Source organism: Leuciscus leuciscus (genome assembly GCF_965113295.1).
Source record: "Leuciscus leuciscus genome assembly, chromosome: 6".
NCBI lineage: Eukaryota > Metazoa > Chordata > Actinopteri > Cypriniformes > Leuciscidae > Leuciscus > Leuciscus leuciscus.
The window spans coordinates 27,172,973-27,190,380 of record NC_138730.1 but is presented as its reverse complement, the minus strand read 5'-3'; the positions used below and the strand labels follow the sequence as shown (position 1 = coordinate 27,190,380).

The window sequence follows — 17,408 nt, the reverse complement described above, 5'->3', positions numbered from 1 at the left end:
GGTTGCCTACGCAATGTAAAGGCAAGGCAGTATGAAGAAAAGGGCCACGGTTTTGATACCGTGAACATCCAACATGACAGATCTAGAACAGGGTTTTCTAACTGTCTTATGTAGCCCCACAGCCACATCAGTAAGACACAGTATGCATTCATTGCAGCCAAACCAGAAATGTGCTCCATACACTGGTTAGTGAATACCATCCTGAATGATCATTAAAGTGATTAAAATGGCCCTTATTACAATAATTCACTAAACACAAATCATTAAAATCAATACTGTGGGTGAATAACATACTTGAGCTTCCTCAAGTTTTTAATAACTTTAATGATCATTCAGGATGGTATTCACTAACCAGTGTATGGAGCACATTTCTGGTTTGGCTCTATGTTCAGTTTGGTAAATAGTGTTGGGAAATGGTATAATTTAGATCACATCATTGCTGATTGGCCTCTGCTGATCCTGCTACCAGGGAGATTGCTTGCTCAGCATTCAATTAGTCTGATTCAGTGTTTGCTTTAGGCTAGTCCAGCTGCACAATATCATATTTCCTCTAAAACCCTCCACCTCCCCTAGCTCCACCTGTCTATATCTGATACGGTATTTATGTATGTCTATTCACGCAGCAGCAGCATGTCTGTGTATCTATTGGCAGCTGCAGTAGCAGCAATAATCAACAGCAGCAGCTCCGTAGAAGATCTAGTCCACCAATACCAAATACATTAAATGGGTCATGTGTTCGCTATATGCATGGTTGCTTCCTGGTTTGCGATAAGCTAGCGTGGGCATTTCTGGTGAATGTCAGCTGTCAAGATGTCAATTGTGGAGCGCGGATAAAATGATCATCTCTTCCTCTTTTCAACTAGTTATAGCAGGAAATAAACATGAATGAACATCAGAAGATACTAGTGCAGTGCCCATGCAAAATCAGTTTTTTTGTGTGTTTTTAGTCATTTGGTTTGGTGTGTTTGAGTGCTCATTGTTACAATTACACAGCAAAAGTTCAGTGACATTTTTATTTGTGCATGGTAGAAAGAAAATACTGATACTGACATAATGACATACAATAAATATGGAAAATTTAACTAAATGGTTGCAAAACAATTTATAATGGTGATATTAGGTGACATATATTTGGGTATCTGTGTACAGGTAGCAGGAGTTTAGATTAGATGAGATTAGATTTACATTAGTTTCAACTTTGTTGTCATTGTGCACTGTGCAGACAATTAGGCTTTGTTTACACTGCAGGGCTTAATGCTCAATTCCGATTTTTTGAAAAAATTCGATTTTTTTGCAAGGCCGTTCACATTTCCAATTAAATGCGACCTTTTGTGATCTCCTGTGTGAACGTGAAATGACCCAGAAGTGACCCGCATGCGCAGAAGAGTACTCAACGGTCAACGACGTCACTTGTTGTTTGCGGAAGTAGGCAAGTAGCTAAACTTTAACTGTGATTCTCTCTCTCACACACACACACACACACACACACACACACACACACACACACACACACACACACACACACGAGCGCGCGCAGCGACCGTTACACAAGAGCCAGACAGCAGCCGCTGACCTATCTAATATCAGATTCAGCACAAATAAGTTAACATAACGTATATATAATGGCCATGGGCTTTTTTATTTTTTATTATTATTAACGGGCTCGTCGAGGTCGACCCGTTCGGCAGATTTACCTCAGCTCGACGAATATGCAGTCCGTTTTCAAACCGACGACTACTTCAACGCAGAATTATGACGTTTTCCGCGTATCAATGACGTGCGGGTCGGATACATGCGACCTGGCCGTTCAGACTGAAGTCGCATTTCAAAAGATCGGATATGTATCGGATTTGGGACCACATACCCAAGTGGCCTGGGTCGCATTTAAAAAGATCGGATCTGTGTCGTTCAGACTGTCATGAAAAGATCAGATACAGGTCGCATAGGGGCAAAAAAATCGGAAATTTGGGTCGTTTCAGCCTGCAGTGTGAACGTAGCCTTAAAGGCAGTTAGTGTCTAACCAGAAGTGCAAAAATGCAGAAAAGTGCAGTGTGAACAGTATAGACAGGTAGTGCAGTATAAGCCGTATATGATGTTGCAGTGTAGACAGTAGCATACAGTTAATGAAGTGGTATGGTGTACAGTAAGGATATGGGGATTTGCCGTCACGTTCGGTAAGAGGAGAGTTAACCTCGTTTAAGCCTGCATAGCCTACATGAGCTATCCTGTTGAATAGGCAGGGCAACTATTTAATGTAGCATATTCAACATCACATAGTTACAGGCTTACTTCAGTGCGCATGACACTGTAAAAACTTAGCATTGAGACCAGGCTATGCTTGAGCAAACAGTTTGTGAATAGGCTACTACAAATGATGGCCGTGAAAGAAACTGTGAATGCATTGAATAGGATGTTTAGTTGGTGAATAGCATAGGCTACTATTACACAGTAGTGATAACGTTAAGCGCACCAGAATAAAATATAATATTCAGAAGTAAACAGTGTAGCTGACTTACAGATTCAGTTAACATCCACAAATGAATAAGCGCGACGATTCAGGGAGCAGGCTACACAGTGAACTCTGAGAAAACGCTACTTATGCTCCGCAGCTTTCTTCGACCCTCTCTGTCTCTGGTCCTGCGCTGGCAAAAAGCCAATGTGTGCTTCTTTTACCGATGTATTTACCGATATCTTTTGCATTTCTAATCCAAACAATGTCAAACTTGGCACTGCACGTTCTTGTGCCCGTAGCAAGACACCTGTGAAGTTTGAAATTCATCTGACTAATGGTTTGATAGATATGCGAATAAAAGATACATAGACAGACAGAAAGACATTCCTGTAATTTATAGATAGATGATGAAAGATATAGACCAACTTACTGAAATGTATCATGTCTCGTTATCACTCAATCATGTTAAAAAGGTTGAAATTTACTTCTGCGTCTGATGTTCATTAAAGATGTAAGCTGCCTGTCAAGTTGGGCAAAAGAAAGCAACAAAGAAAGAACAGATAGGCAGTCGCATTTTATAAGTGAACCAACATCAAATAACAATACAGATGTATGAGTGGAGTATCACAGCTTTTAAACCGAAAGACCAACATATATTGTGTAGAAAGGGATTGATCCATTTTATTTATGATCCATTTCTTTTGTTGTTGGCCATCAGTGGGGAAAGTGTTTAAACTGATGGTTGAATTGAATTTTGCTGAGGAACACTGAGGGAAGCAACAGTACTGTTCTCACAATGCTGAAATTTAAACGTTTTACATTTAAACAACGAAATTGATGCTAGGCCTAATTATTTAACTGACCATATTCTGATTATAAACTAAGTATTACACTATTGATGCTGTTAAAGCTACCTCTGAAAATGTAAGATACCGCCACACCAACAAGTGACTTTTCCCCGGAAGTTTTCCAGTTGGCTTATATTATTGTGGAAGTTCGTAAGGATGTTCCATGCATATTGCGGATTGAGAAATCAAATCTTCCTGGAATTTGTTTTTTTTTTTTGACATGCAAAAGGTCATTGTACTATTAAAACATCTTGTAAGTTTTAGAACTCAAAATGTATTTGTTAGTCCAAAAACAGCTCGTATTGAAACCAAGCTCCGAAAATGACTACAAAAGCATCTTTGCATCTTTGGCCCCGCCCACCGGCACGTTAATGAGAAGAGTGATCCTGTATCTCTCTCAAAATAGTTGTCATGATTGAAATAAATATAATTGAAAATATTTGTATTCTTGATTTTTTATTTTATTTTATTTTTTACAATTGCTATTCATTATAAATTATTGTAATCATTTGACAGCTCTAATATTTTTAAAGTCATAAATTATGGTATAGAATTATCAAAGCAAAATCAAAAAACATTCCAAATACCTCCTTGGACCTGTTATGAATTCAGAGTAAGCGTTTTTTCCCCAAACCTGTCCTGGAGTACCCCCCAACACTGCACGTTTTCTTTGTCTTCCTAATCAAACACACCTGATTCAACTCATCAGCTCATTAACCCATGTGATAATGAGCTGATGAGTTGAATCAGGTGTGTTTGATTAGGGAGACAAAGAAAACGTGCAGTGTTGGGGGGTACTCCAGGACAGGTTTGGGAACCACTGGACTAGAAGATGTTGATACAGTTTCTTCTACACATTTATATTCAATCATGTGTTCCACAAACACTAAAAGCTATTTATTGCTATTTATATTTATTGCAGTATTGCTGTATTATTCTGATACGAGGGAAGTGCTTCACGTTTACCTTAGTGAACATTTTTATATGCCATTAAGTCAACGTATCCTTTATATTTTACTTGTAAACTCATTGCCTCTAAATTGATTGAAGTTGGCAAGTAGTGTACTATAAAATCATGCTTTGCATACAAACAATCAAAGTGAAAACTGTAGCAGAGAGAATCTGGCAGACAGAGTGGGCGGCAGCCACTCTCAAAGAAATCAATGACAAAACATTGCAAACAAGACTATATCCCCATAAGCATTTGTATTGTGTTTTGTGTGTGTGTGTGTGTGTGTGTGTGTGTGTGTGTGTGTGTGTGTGTGTGTGTGTGTGTGTGTGTGTGTGTGTGTTTTGTGTGTGAATGTCTTCATATTCAATTCAAATTCTGTTGATTGCCAGTGGTTTTGGGGATTTGGGGAAACTCTCTTGGTAAAGAAACAGCCAAGATGATGTAGTGTTCTTAACATCCTGTCAATGAATCTCTGGGGAGAGAATAGGTGTGGGTGAATGAAAGTGTGTGTCTGTTCTTGGCTGGATGCCTATCAGGGTCAGAGGGTAAACTACAAGTTAGGGATTGCTGGGGAAAGTGCAGGGATAGGTCACTTGGCAAAGACACACCACTGGAAGCAAATGCCTTTAGCACCACACTAACCCACAGGCCACAGTAACTCACCATTCACCAACAATCCATTATTATTAGCAGATGACAGCGTTTTTAAAAGACCTTTGTGTCGCTTGTACTGTTATGAGTGAATTTGCTTGCGACAGACTGTCATGTTATGGCTTTGCTTTCCCTGGAACTTTCTGGTGATTTGTTGCAAAGAGGCCAGTGTTGCCATAGCAATTCCTACAGATTTTCCACCTTTTTTCTAGCCAGACTTTTTGCAAGTGAATTTGTTTGAGATGATTGTTGAGTTGGTACCATGAAAAATACACTGAACAAAATTATAAACGCAACACTTTTGTTTTTGGCCCCATTTTTCATGAGCTGAACGCAAAGATCTAAGACTTTTTCTTAATAACAGGGGGGACCAAGAGCCAGTGAGGGTGAGCCCATGGGAAATCAGAAAATTCAACAGGAAATTAATACTTGTTTGGAAAATATTAAGCACGATTTCAAAAATGTTTGCAATGTCCAGTGCCCTAATATAGATGGTATTACATGTGGCACTGCATTTTTTGGACCACACAGTTTTGTTCTAATAAATAAATAAACTTTTTTTTTTTCTTTTTTACATATTAATTAACTTAAACAAGTGACATAAATGAATGAATGAATGAATAATTCAAGACAAGAAAAATCGGATTTCATGATCAATTTACCTGCCTACAACTGCTGCTGTGTCTGCCAGTGTTTGAGTCATGCGCATAACCTCGTGTGCACAGACAATTTGTGCGCAAAGTCACGGTAATGTAATGTTAAGCCATGTCACAAAAATTTGATTTGATCAATGATTGATGATTGACATTTAAATCAATGATTTATCCTTTAAATTTAATGATATTCAGAACAGAACAAGAATAAAAAAATAACTATAAACAAGCCAAAACGAAATAATTTTAAGCGAAAGTGAAAGTAAGCGCGTGTTGGGCTCACGTAACTCTCTCATTAGAATCAAAATATTTCAACATTCGCAATGTATTTGATGGTAAACTATTCTTTATTATAGGCTTCTTTGTACTTCACTCACGTTCCAATATCGACAGAAAAAATCATCCTCTTCACTTGCGCAAAAATGTGCTGTGCAAAAAACAATCACAGTGGAACGGTTCTTAAGGTGAATGGTATGAATTGTACTACTGACTATTTTAACAGAGCAGTGTCATTTTTATATGTTAGGTTGACTATTTTATTATTATATTTTATTATGGCTATAATGAACAGGCTGCGATGTCAAGATTGCAATGCTGGAATATGTTTTGTGTGTGTGTGTGTGTGTGTGTGAGCCCGATCCAAACGTTGGAGGATATTTAGCAAATAATGTATTTAATATGTTTTGTGACAGTTTGTTTTCAGAAGTTTCAAAGAGCTAGTAAAAGAGTAAAGAAAAAGTTAAAACTTTTAAGTATCTATTTTTTATTAAGTATTTTTTTTGTATTAATACATAACCTCATTGTATTAATGTATAATGTAACATTATAGCATGACATTTGTGTCAATAATCGTCAAACAGGTGACTCCGCGTGGTGGGAGGGGGCCCCCAAATCAAATTCTGCTTAGGGCCCCCAAAAGGTTCGGGCCGGCACTGTCCCCGGACCCCCATTTTCATTTGTTTGGCAGTTTTAATTTAAATGCTGTTTAATGTTTGATGGTCGCATTATTTTTACATTTGCGTGAGCAATCTTCTATCACTTGTTTCTGCTTCTTCTGAAAACGTGGATAGCCGGAAAATCGGCACAAAAATTCACATACTCAGAATTAGGAACAAATTTGTTTTTGCCAAATATACTTAGAAATACTTGACTTATACTGACAGAAAAGTCTGAGTACATAAAAAGTTGACTGAAAGTATACTTTCTTATTTTTAGTGAAGAAGTATACACTAATAGCACACTTGAATAAACTTCTTTTTTGAAAGGGTGTGCATGCAAAAAGGTGGCAGTATGGCAGAATTTAACTCTAACAATGACATAACTTTACAATGAAAGAGTGCTCTATTTTTTGGTTAAATCATAGAGATGTTGTGTTGAGTCATTAGCTTTGACATTAATGTATTTCATCAGCAGTTCAAAATGGGTCCATCCACTGCATATCTTGTTTACAAAACAAAGCAGGGACCAACATAGCTGGGAACAGTCTGTCTGGTTGTAAGGTCACGGAAAGAAAAGCAGACAAAACATTGAGATATTCTAGCCGAGTGTCTGCAGCGGAAGCAGATTCTGCTCTCTCATTGAGAGTTCAGTGAGAGTTCAGAGAGAAAGAGAGAGATTTTAAATGGGTTTTCTTTCTCTTTCTTTCTTGCACAGGTACTTCCACGCCATCTACCTGGGAATCAGGAGCAGGCAGAGCGGAGAGAATGACCGTTGGAGGTTTTACTGGAGGATGGTGTACGAGTATGCAGACGTCAGCATGCTCCACCTACTGGCCACGTTCTTGGAGAGCGCCCCTCAGCTAGTGCTCCAGCTCTGTATCATCATACAGACTCACAAGCTCCAGGCTGTGCAAGGTAGCACTACACACACACACACACACACACACACACACACACACACACACACACACACACACACACACACACACATACTTTTGTTTGTTTTACTATATATTAGTGAAGATTTCTTATAGACTTCCATTGTTTTTCTATCAGACCCGACCCCAACCTCTAAACATAACCCTCACAGAAACCTGAGCAAAACACTAGATTTAAATATAAACATGATTTGACTGATTTATAAACTCATTTAACTAGTGAGTTCTGGCTGTGTGTTCAACAGGTTTCATTATATTAGTATCGGACATTATTGAATAGTGAGGACTCAAACTTACCGTGCCTTTTAAAAACCTGTCCTTTTTGGCTAGGCTGGGAGACCATTTAACCACCTTTACCTGGTTTAAGCTGTCTTTTTCAACAGGGATCCCAGTATATTATTATTTTATTATTCTGATATATGTCTTTGTAAGGATGAGGGTAGGACAGTACTGAGGAGAGAGAACATCAGGTTTACTGTCATCCTTCACTCTACACATCTCATCCTGTCTGTATAACAGTGATGGATAGGGACAGAGAGTGAGAAAAACTCAACTGCCACTGAACCTTAAAGACTGCTGCAGAGGAGAGAAGTGGAGTGCTTTTTCAAGAGCATTGCCAAAGTGGGTTTTTATTAAGGAGAAAGCAAGCTTTCAAAGCAATGCTTTTTTTGTTGGGCCCCCTTTTTGGGGAAAGCACCATTTTGGGGTATTGTGAAAATGAATTAACTATGGAATTCTGAGAGAATATGTATAACGTTGTTTCAGCATTCAACAAAGCACCTTTTGTTCATTGATGTTATAAATCCTGTAGTGTCTGCCACAGTCCATTTACTGACTGTCTGATGCAAGCAGGTCTATAATACCTGGAAAAAGCCATCTATTAAATTTCCCATTCATTTCAATAACAGTTACTCCACTGACATATGACCCTCTGGAAGAATGTGATTTGAAATCTGCCATCTTGCTCATGGGCATGTGAGTTCCAGATAGTTTTTTCCCCCATTATCACCAGGGTCTGGTTTAAAAAAATTCCTTAAGGTAAGAAACCTTCTGAATGAAATATCAATACGTTTTTTTTTAACTTAAGTTTTTTTTTAACAACCACTGAGCTGTAACTGCCATGTGACTGCTCACTCTGGAGACGCAGGAAAGTGACGTCCTGACAATACTAATTGCCTAAAAACTGACCTGGCCAGCTATAGGCCAATCACGCTTCAAAATTTTGATAGAAAAGTAATTACTAAAGCGTTGGCTACTCGGCCAACATTTACCCTATAGCATTTACCCTGACTAAACCGTATTTATCCCGTATAAGATGTCTTGAAGTGGGGGGCAGGGAAGCTCTTATTAGTCTGTATGCTGACAATGTAATATTGCATTGTAAGTTTTGTCCCTGCCGGAGACCTCTGTCCATAAGGCAGTCTGTTACAATCATTATTTTTTACCCCTGTGGTCTGATAGAACTCATCACGTCTGGAGGGAGAAGGGTTTAGGTTCCATTCTAGATCTTTATGTTGAGGGGCGGTTTGCATCCTTTAGTCAATTAAAGGGATAGTTCACCCAAAATTTCTGTACTTTCCATTGACAGCTACACATCTACCACTTTAACGCTTCAAAAAGTTCATAAAGAGATCGTAAAACTAAACCATTTGAATTAAGTGGTTTAGTCCAAATTTTCTGAAGAGACTTGATCGCTTTACCTGATGAACAGATTTAATTTAGGCTTTTATTCACATTTCAACATTGATCAGCAAACATAAACAGAAGCTCAACCGAACTTGCATGACGGTCGAGAACAAACCTCTTTTGTCCGTGCGGAAGCTCAAACATAGGACATGAGAATGAACCTCATTGGTTCTCATTGGCTCTGTTTACCACAACTGACGTGTGAGTTGATGAATGTTTAAATGTGAATATAAAAGCCTATATTAAATCTGTTCATCAGAAAATTTGGACTAAACCACTCAATTCATATGGATTAGTTTTAAAGATCTCTTGATGAACTCGAAGCGTCAAAGTGGTAGTTGCGTAGCTGTCAATGGAGAGTACAGAAAGCTCTCCGATTTCATCAAAAGATCTTCATTTCTGTCCTGAAGATTAACGAAAGTCTTATGGGTTTGGAACGACATGTGGGTGAGTAATTAATGGCAGAATTTTCATTTTTGGGTAAACTAACCATTTGAGGGAGAAATGAGATTTCTACACTTTTTACAAATTAGACTATGTAAATTTTTAACTTCTCACATCCCGGAGAAGCATGTGTTTTTTTAACATCTTTTTGAATCTTCCTGACTCTAGGCCTCTTATTCCTAAATTTGTTTGTTTGTTTATTTGAAGTCTGCATCGTAGCCCCCTGTGAGATTTAAAGTGGCATGGGAGGAAGACCTGTGAGCTGAGCTCTCTGAAGATATGTAAGACAAGTGCTTGGTCACGATGCAGGCCTGCTCAGTCAACAGCACCTGATCCAATTCAAAGTTGTTAACCGCTTACATTACACTAAAGCCAGATTGCATAAAATTTCCCCCTCTGTTTCACCAATGTGTGACAGGTGTAAGGTGGTGGAGGATACGGCTTCCCGTGCTTTCTAGTTTTGCCCTTTTACTGTCAGGATTTTGGTTTAGCATATTTGACTGGTATTCCAAGGCTAACAAACTTCCACCGGATGCTGAACTTGCCATCTTTGGCCTTTTGCAGCACACCTCTTGAGTGATTTCTTCAGTGTTTACTGTACAATCATTTACAGGGACTACTGCGGCATTATTTGAATTATTTGTAGGTTTTCATACCAGTTTATTATTGTGGTATCATTGATTACTTAAATGGCATTTTAAAACAAACAAAATGAGGTTCTTGGATAAGAAAACGTGGTTTTGCAGAGCCTGACTTTTAGAAGTGAAGATTATCTGTTATCATGTTTCTCATTGCTAGATTGACATTCAGATTACTTCAGATTGACATTGTGGTGACCTTTCAGTCAGCCCACAATAACCAACACTCATAAAAATGGTTACAAATAAATGTTACCGGAGTTGTTCGTAAATGGCTATTCTGTTGATTTGTGCTTCTGAGCTTTGTGGATTGCAGAACCCTGCCTAGCAGTTGAATCTTCAGTGCCTTTATGTGCTGTCTTATGTTCTTCATAATCTTCCTTAAACAAAAGTGCCCAGGGACTGCCGTAATTTCCCCCCATCAAGGCTGAAAAAATGATTTATGAAAGCTGAGGTCCTGAGCTCCTAATGCAACAGAGCTGTGAATATCCTTTTGTTTTGAGCGTGAGGATCTGAGCGTCTGCTCCGCGTGACAGTGGGAGCGGGTCTGGAGGCAGTTTTGCTCGTGGTGTTTGGTAGAGCAGAGCGGAGAGCCTTCTGATGCTCTGAACTCTTTCATCTGAGACTTTCCTTTTGAGATTTGTCGCTCTTGCGCTTACAAGTCAAAAACAACATTGAACAGTGTAAAAATTGAACCCAACAGAACAGTCATAATTCAAAAGCTCAATATCTTCTAAACAGACTAAACAGCTTGGCTACCATTTGATGGCAGTCGGCAGAGGCGCAGTGGTGAAATGTAGGACGCATTTGATTTGTGTTTCTCTTACTCAGGCTGTCCCTTGTTCGCTCTACAAATGCATCCTCCCTAACCTTACCAGTATCTGTCGCAGTAAAACACGCTGTCAGTCAGTAAGGCTGTATCTTTTCTCACTATTTTCCTTTACGTAGCTTGTCTTTGAACCCCTGCCAGAAATAAAATCTCTACCTGCTCACATAAATGGGCCACTCAGCCTAACCATTTCCTGCAACAGTTCAGCATAGGAAAAAGTCTTGCTTATAACATTTACCCAGTGGACTGTTTTGCTCAAAGCTACAGGAAGCAACTCTTTCTTTTTAATTATTCTTCATATTTAATTTTAATTTTTTTGTCTGAATGTCATAAACACAAATGTGTCCCCTGTCACACCATTACATTTATTTTCTGTACTGATTATGCATTGTTTTTTTAGTTTTTTTTTAGCCTACTTAAGTTATCATTGAAGCATCACAAGAATCAACTGTACATTTTAAACAGGGGTTTTCAACAAGGAGTCCTTTATCTGCCTGCATAATTTTATGTATAATAAAACTAAATATGACATCATCAATGATTATTTTAATGGCACCAAAGTGTACAAATACCAATAAGTATGTAAATACATTGATATGGTACTGTATGCATGTTATTGTAGACCAGGCTCAAAATGCAAGTTTATACGATATGTTACAACTCCATCACCATCGTATTTGCCTGAAAAACTTTAAAGACCCCTGCCGTAAAACAATGATGCGTTGGTTAATGTGTAGCTAGTGTCTATAACTGAGTTTAAATTTTTTTTATTTAAAGCTTTTTATGTTTTATTTATACACATTGTTAATCTCTGTTAATCTCAAAAGTACCCGGGTCTCATATTTAATGATCTTTGCCAGTGATTCTCTTTCTAATAAATGTTTTTCACTGTAGATTAATTCATATTACTGTACCATACAGTTTCCTCTAGTAGGCTATACCATCACAGTTCGGAGCAAAAACACATTTTACAGGCAATTTGTGGCCCAACCATTTGTTTTGATTTATATGTCTATTTTAGGGAAGTCAGGTGCAATTGTAACATTTTTATCAAATCTACCTTCCATATGTTGCTAAAATAACAGAAAGTGTAATATTAATAGATTAGCAATAAGAAAGCCTAAATAATAATATTGAATTTAATGAGTTGGAGTGAAATATACATTTTTGAAGAACCTTCACCTAGCTATTTTCTATACAAGCACATGCATTTACGCTCCTAAAAGAGCAAAACACCATAAAAGCAATGTGCGCTACATTTCAGTTTTTTTTAAGTTTTTTTTTTAAGACATCCAATAGCTTTGTGTGAGGAAGATTCCTTTAAAAAAATCTCCTTTTCCTGTGTACACAGATAAAATAACAACATGGAGAGTTTGGAGCGACATGAGGGTGAGCAAATGTTGAAAAATGTTGACAGAATTACAATTTTTGTGGTTAAATATTCCTTTAATGTGTATGGATTTGAAGGGCCTGTAGAAGTAGATATAGAAGATACTGCAGTGATGCTGTGGTTTGCATAACCCTGGTGCTACCACGCACCCTACAAACACACAACACACACTGTCTATGCCCTCCTCCCCTCTCCAAATTACTGCAGCCCTCATGAGCAGGAGCAGCAAGGAGCATTACGTCACCTCTGCCGCTCTCGCAGCCTCGCACGCTGGACCGTGGCAGGTTCCCGTGGCGACCGTCTCCTCAGGATGCGCTGCACGTGCGCAGGATACGAGGGAGGGAGGCAGGGAGGGAAGGAAGAATACATGCACCCTCGCTGTCGTTAGAGAGCACCGGAGCCAAGCTGCAGGCCAGATAGCCCACGGAATAAGAATTATAGCCTGGCTTCTGTCAGTTAATTACCCCACTTTGCAAAGTAGTCATTACACCCCCTCAGCTCTCTCCAGCTACTAATGGGCCAGATTTAATCTAAGTGGGTTAAACATGTAAATAAGCTATTGAAAAACTCACACAGTATAAACAAACACTAGATGATAGATGTATAAAGAAACGCTAGAAGATAAATAGTTAGACAGATAGATAGATAGACAGATAGATATAGATAGATAGATAGATAGATAGATAGATAGATAGATAGATAGATAGATAGATAGATAGACAGATAGATATAGATAGATAGATAGATAGATAGATAGATAGATAGATAGATAGATAGATAGATAGATAGATAGATAGATAGATAGATAGATAGATAGATAGATTTTTTTATGCTCACCTGCATTTGTTTAATCAAAAATACAGCAAAAACATTACAATTGTGAAATATTAGCTGTTTTCTATTTTAATATATTTTAAAATGTAATGTATTCCTGTGATGGCAAAGCTGAATTTTCAGCATCATTACTCCAGTCTTCAGTGTCACATGATCCTTCAGAAATCATTCTAATATGCTGATTTTGTGCTCAGGAAACATTTCTTCTTCTTCTTCATATTATTATTGTTATTATTATTATTAGAAATGGAGCATGTGCCTGAGCCAATCTGGATGTTTACAGCGGAGTTATAGTAAGACATAAAGAATAGGAAATCTTTCCCTGAATCCAGTAGAATCTTTAGGCCTGTAATCCAAAGAATATTGTAATGTTGATCACTGTAAATGAAATGGTAACTGAATAGTTTAGCTTGTCTTGTATGTTGTGTCAGATTCAGCTGTGTAAACACGGCTAATCTGTTCCATTCATAGGAATAATATAATGATTATAATTATCTTTAATTATGAGAAATTATTCACAATCTGGATGGATCCAAATCTTGGGTCCAGATCTTGACTACAGTCTGCTAATTGGTGACTTGTAAGGCGCTCCGTAGCGGACGTGACCGCTACTAGGCACTCGCTCTGGGAGTGTCGACATCACACATTTCGGTGCTTTCATTCGCTGTTTAGACTAGTGAAATAGATGCCCATAAACATTCTCTGTTATGAATGTGCTATCAAAAAATATATTTACCATTGATCATCCACTTTGTATGGTGAATTGGTGTAGAGTGCCCATAATGTACAGCTCATCTGACTACAGATGGCAGATAAATGTCAACTCTGTCTGTCGCAGTCTTTGACAAACAGTGAACCTGCAGCCTTGGTGAAATGAAAATAATACTCTCCTTTATTTGGACACAAATTAACACATCTTTGCACATTCATCATTTCACATGAGGACTTATTCAATTATTCATGGCTGTGGACCGCGATGGTGTTATCTTAGCAACGTGAGATTCTGCATTTTTACTGATGCCGTTTGAAAGGGACTGGATTGGCACTGAAGCTTCCTGTTATCTCAACCTCTCCTCTGCTTGCACTACAACATTATACTGAAGGATGATAAAAAGGACATTATTCTGAAGCCTGTGTCTTGATATGATTTGGGTATGAATATAAACCTGAGAGGTAAAGACAAGAGAATATTTACACTTGGGTTTCATTTAGACTTAATAAGGGAACTAATAAATTCAAAGTCTGTCTTGGTATCTCAGGAACAGTTTGAGAATGTCAGATTGATTTGTTTGTTTTTCTGACAAGAGAAATAAACGTTTCAGTATTAATATGTGGGAGCCATATGCTGCCATATGCAACAATATTTTAACTGCTAAACATTTGAATGAATCATAGAGAAACATTCAACTAAAATTATTAACTGCATAAAAGTATGGTTTCCTTTAAAACACTTTAAAACGATTGTTTTCTATATTAATATACTTTAAAATGTAAAACTGTTCTGCTGCTTAATAATTTTGCGGAAACGATGATACATTTTTCCAGGGTTCTTTGGTGAATAGAAAGTTCAAAAGAACAGCATTTCTTTGAAATATATAATACATTATAAATGTCTTTACTTTTTGATCAATTCAGTACATCCTTGCTGATTAAAATGGACCTTTCTTTAAAAAAAAGAAATCTTACTGTCCCCAAACTTCTGAACGTTAGTGTTTTTTGTTTGTTTTGTTTTTTTAGCATTTTTGATACATTTTGTTAAGGCAAAGTGCTTTGACCACAAAAAGTATTTGAATATTTAAGCTGTATGGAATATAGATGAATATCTTTGCATTATATAAAACAAATATCCAGCTAATTGCCATTTATTAAAATGCATTGTATTTTTCAAATAAAATATTTCACAAAAACAATAGTCCACTTAAAAATGAAAATTGTCATAATTTACTCCTCATGGCTCCCTCATGACTTACTCTCTCCTGTGGAACAAAAGACATGATTTTGAAAGGCAATGGGGTCCTAAAATGTAATTGTATGGAAAACAATCTTTCGTGTTTAACAGAAGAAAGTCATACACGTTTAGAACGATATGAGGGTGAAGCAAATAATGACAGAAACTTTAATTTTGGGTAAACTGTCGCCTTGTGAATTGAGTGACCAAACACTTTTTGGGGCTGCTGAACTAGTCTAGATAGTGTTTCAATATTAAGCTTTTATGTCAGTATCAATTTTAATCTTGAATGTAACACAATTTACTGTGCAATGATTAATTCAGTGAGGAGAGACTGGACAGTGTGTGTAATCTTTGTATTCTGTCTCACTCACTCATACAAGAAAGTGATCACTCCATCAGCTCAAGCGCATAATAACTATGGCAGCCGACTCCAGAACAGAGTGTCACAGCGGTAAAGATGGGCATCCCGCACCTCTAGTCACTGCTGGCTGCTTTACTGTACTCCATCTGATGCAGATGTCTTGTAAAGCCTCCTCCATTAAGCACAACCGAGTATTTTGGACAACATGATGGATAACATCTCACTCAATGGGCCAGTGAGTCATAACTGGAAAAATGCTGTTCAGCAGAATTCCAAAGAGGCTGTTTTCCCTGAAGAGGAAAAAAACACAAGTCTCATCAAAATGAACCATGTCTCTTGAGTCACCGTTTATCAGCTTTGATCAGGGCCGGAGCTTGTAAACCTTGGTGTGGTGTGACTCACCAGAGGGTCGAGATTTGTAATCGCAAACAGATTCATTACAGGAGGGCTGCATGTGACACGCACTGGAGCGCGAGCCATTGACGGACACTTCCATGCGCAAGCTACTCCATTAGCCCACTTCCGACTGTGGATATGTAGTAATGAGATAAATGTATTTGCATGCCTTGGTGAGCACTTCCTATTCTGCGTTTGAAACCAGTGTCCTATTGTATCTGGGTAAGAAGTGCTTCACATGTCAAGATACATTTATAGCTAGTTAACATAAAATACACTGCAGCCCTCAAGGGGATTAATAGCACACTGTAAGGACTGTTTCTTCTGGACACTTTTTTAAAGGGGTGGTTGATTATGATTTCACTTTTTTAACATTAGTTAGTGTGTAATGTTGCTGTTTGAGCATAAACAACATCTGCAAAGTTACAACGCTCAAAGTTCAAAGCAAAGGGAGATATTTGCTTTTAAAGAAATAGCTTTAAGGACTACAACAAACGGCTGGTAGGGACTACACGACATTCCTCCTGGGCTAGTGACATCACGAACCCTAACATTTACATAAACCCCGCCGATTTATATGCGATTTATAGATTATCATGACAGAATATGCTAATGACTAGAAGATAACTACACATAAGCTACATAAATTCATCAACTAACCATTCAGAAATATCCTGTTGCATTCTACATGTTGTCACTTCTTCTTGAGTCTCCATCATTGTCTGACTCCGGTTTGAACATAAAAGGCTAAACGTTTTTGAAATTTTCAGTGCATGTCTGTGTGAGGTAAAAGGATACGAGCTCTTGAAGCTCCGCCCCCTTTGCCAGGAGCAGCAGCTCATTTGCATTTAAAGGGCCAGGCACAAAAACGGTGCTCACCCTCAAAAAGTGACAATTTTAACATCCTATATAAAAATATCTGTGGGGTATTTTGAGCTAAAACTTCACATACACACTCTGGGGACATCAAAGACTTATTTTACATCTTGTGAAAAGGGCATTATACCACCCCTTTAAGTAATGAACTCCCAGAAAACACATTCAAATTCACTAGTTTATGTAATTTCTACTAACAATATCCAACAGTATGATGCATAATAGATGTGAAAGTTTTGTCATTTCTGTCCTCTTTTTATTTACTTAATTTTAAAAGTCATGAACAGTTTACCTTAATTTTCACACCACAGTTTTACAGCTAGCATTTTGTCTCCTAAATGTACACACCTGAATTATATTTTTGTTCTTTTTTTTACATAATTTGACAATTACAGATTGATTAGAAATATTCTGCTCTCAAGTGATATTTACAATTATATTTCTTTGTTTTATTTGCACACCACGTTTCACTTTTCATCTCAAGCTGTTCAGTGTTTCTCTCTCCTTGGTAAACAAGTACACTAACTTTTGATAAAACTTTATTAGTGTAAAGTGTGTTGGTTTGGTTGGA

At 37.7% G+C, this 17,408-nt stretch overlaps 1 protein-coding gene across 2 annotated transcripts in view; it reads left to right on the top strand.

Moving 5' to 3' along the window:
* The window catches only part of xkr4 (XK related 4), a 64,721-nt gene that overhangs the window by 41,335 nt on the left and 5,978 nt on the right, over positions 1-17,408 (top strand). Inside the window, exons 2-3 of one of the 2 annotated variants that reach the window (XM_082172246.1) lie at positions 7,210-7,409; positions 12,381-13,018. In XM_082172246.1, coding sequence (XP_082028372.1) covers positions 7,210-7,409; positions 12,381-12,433 — 253 coding nt within the window. In that variant the 3' untranslated portion in view covers positions 12,434-13,018. Of the gene's footprint in view, positions 1-7,209; positions 7,410-12,380; positions 13,019-17,408 lie in introns of those variants that run through there. The other variant, XM_082172245.1, reaches the window with a different exon arrangement.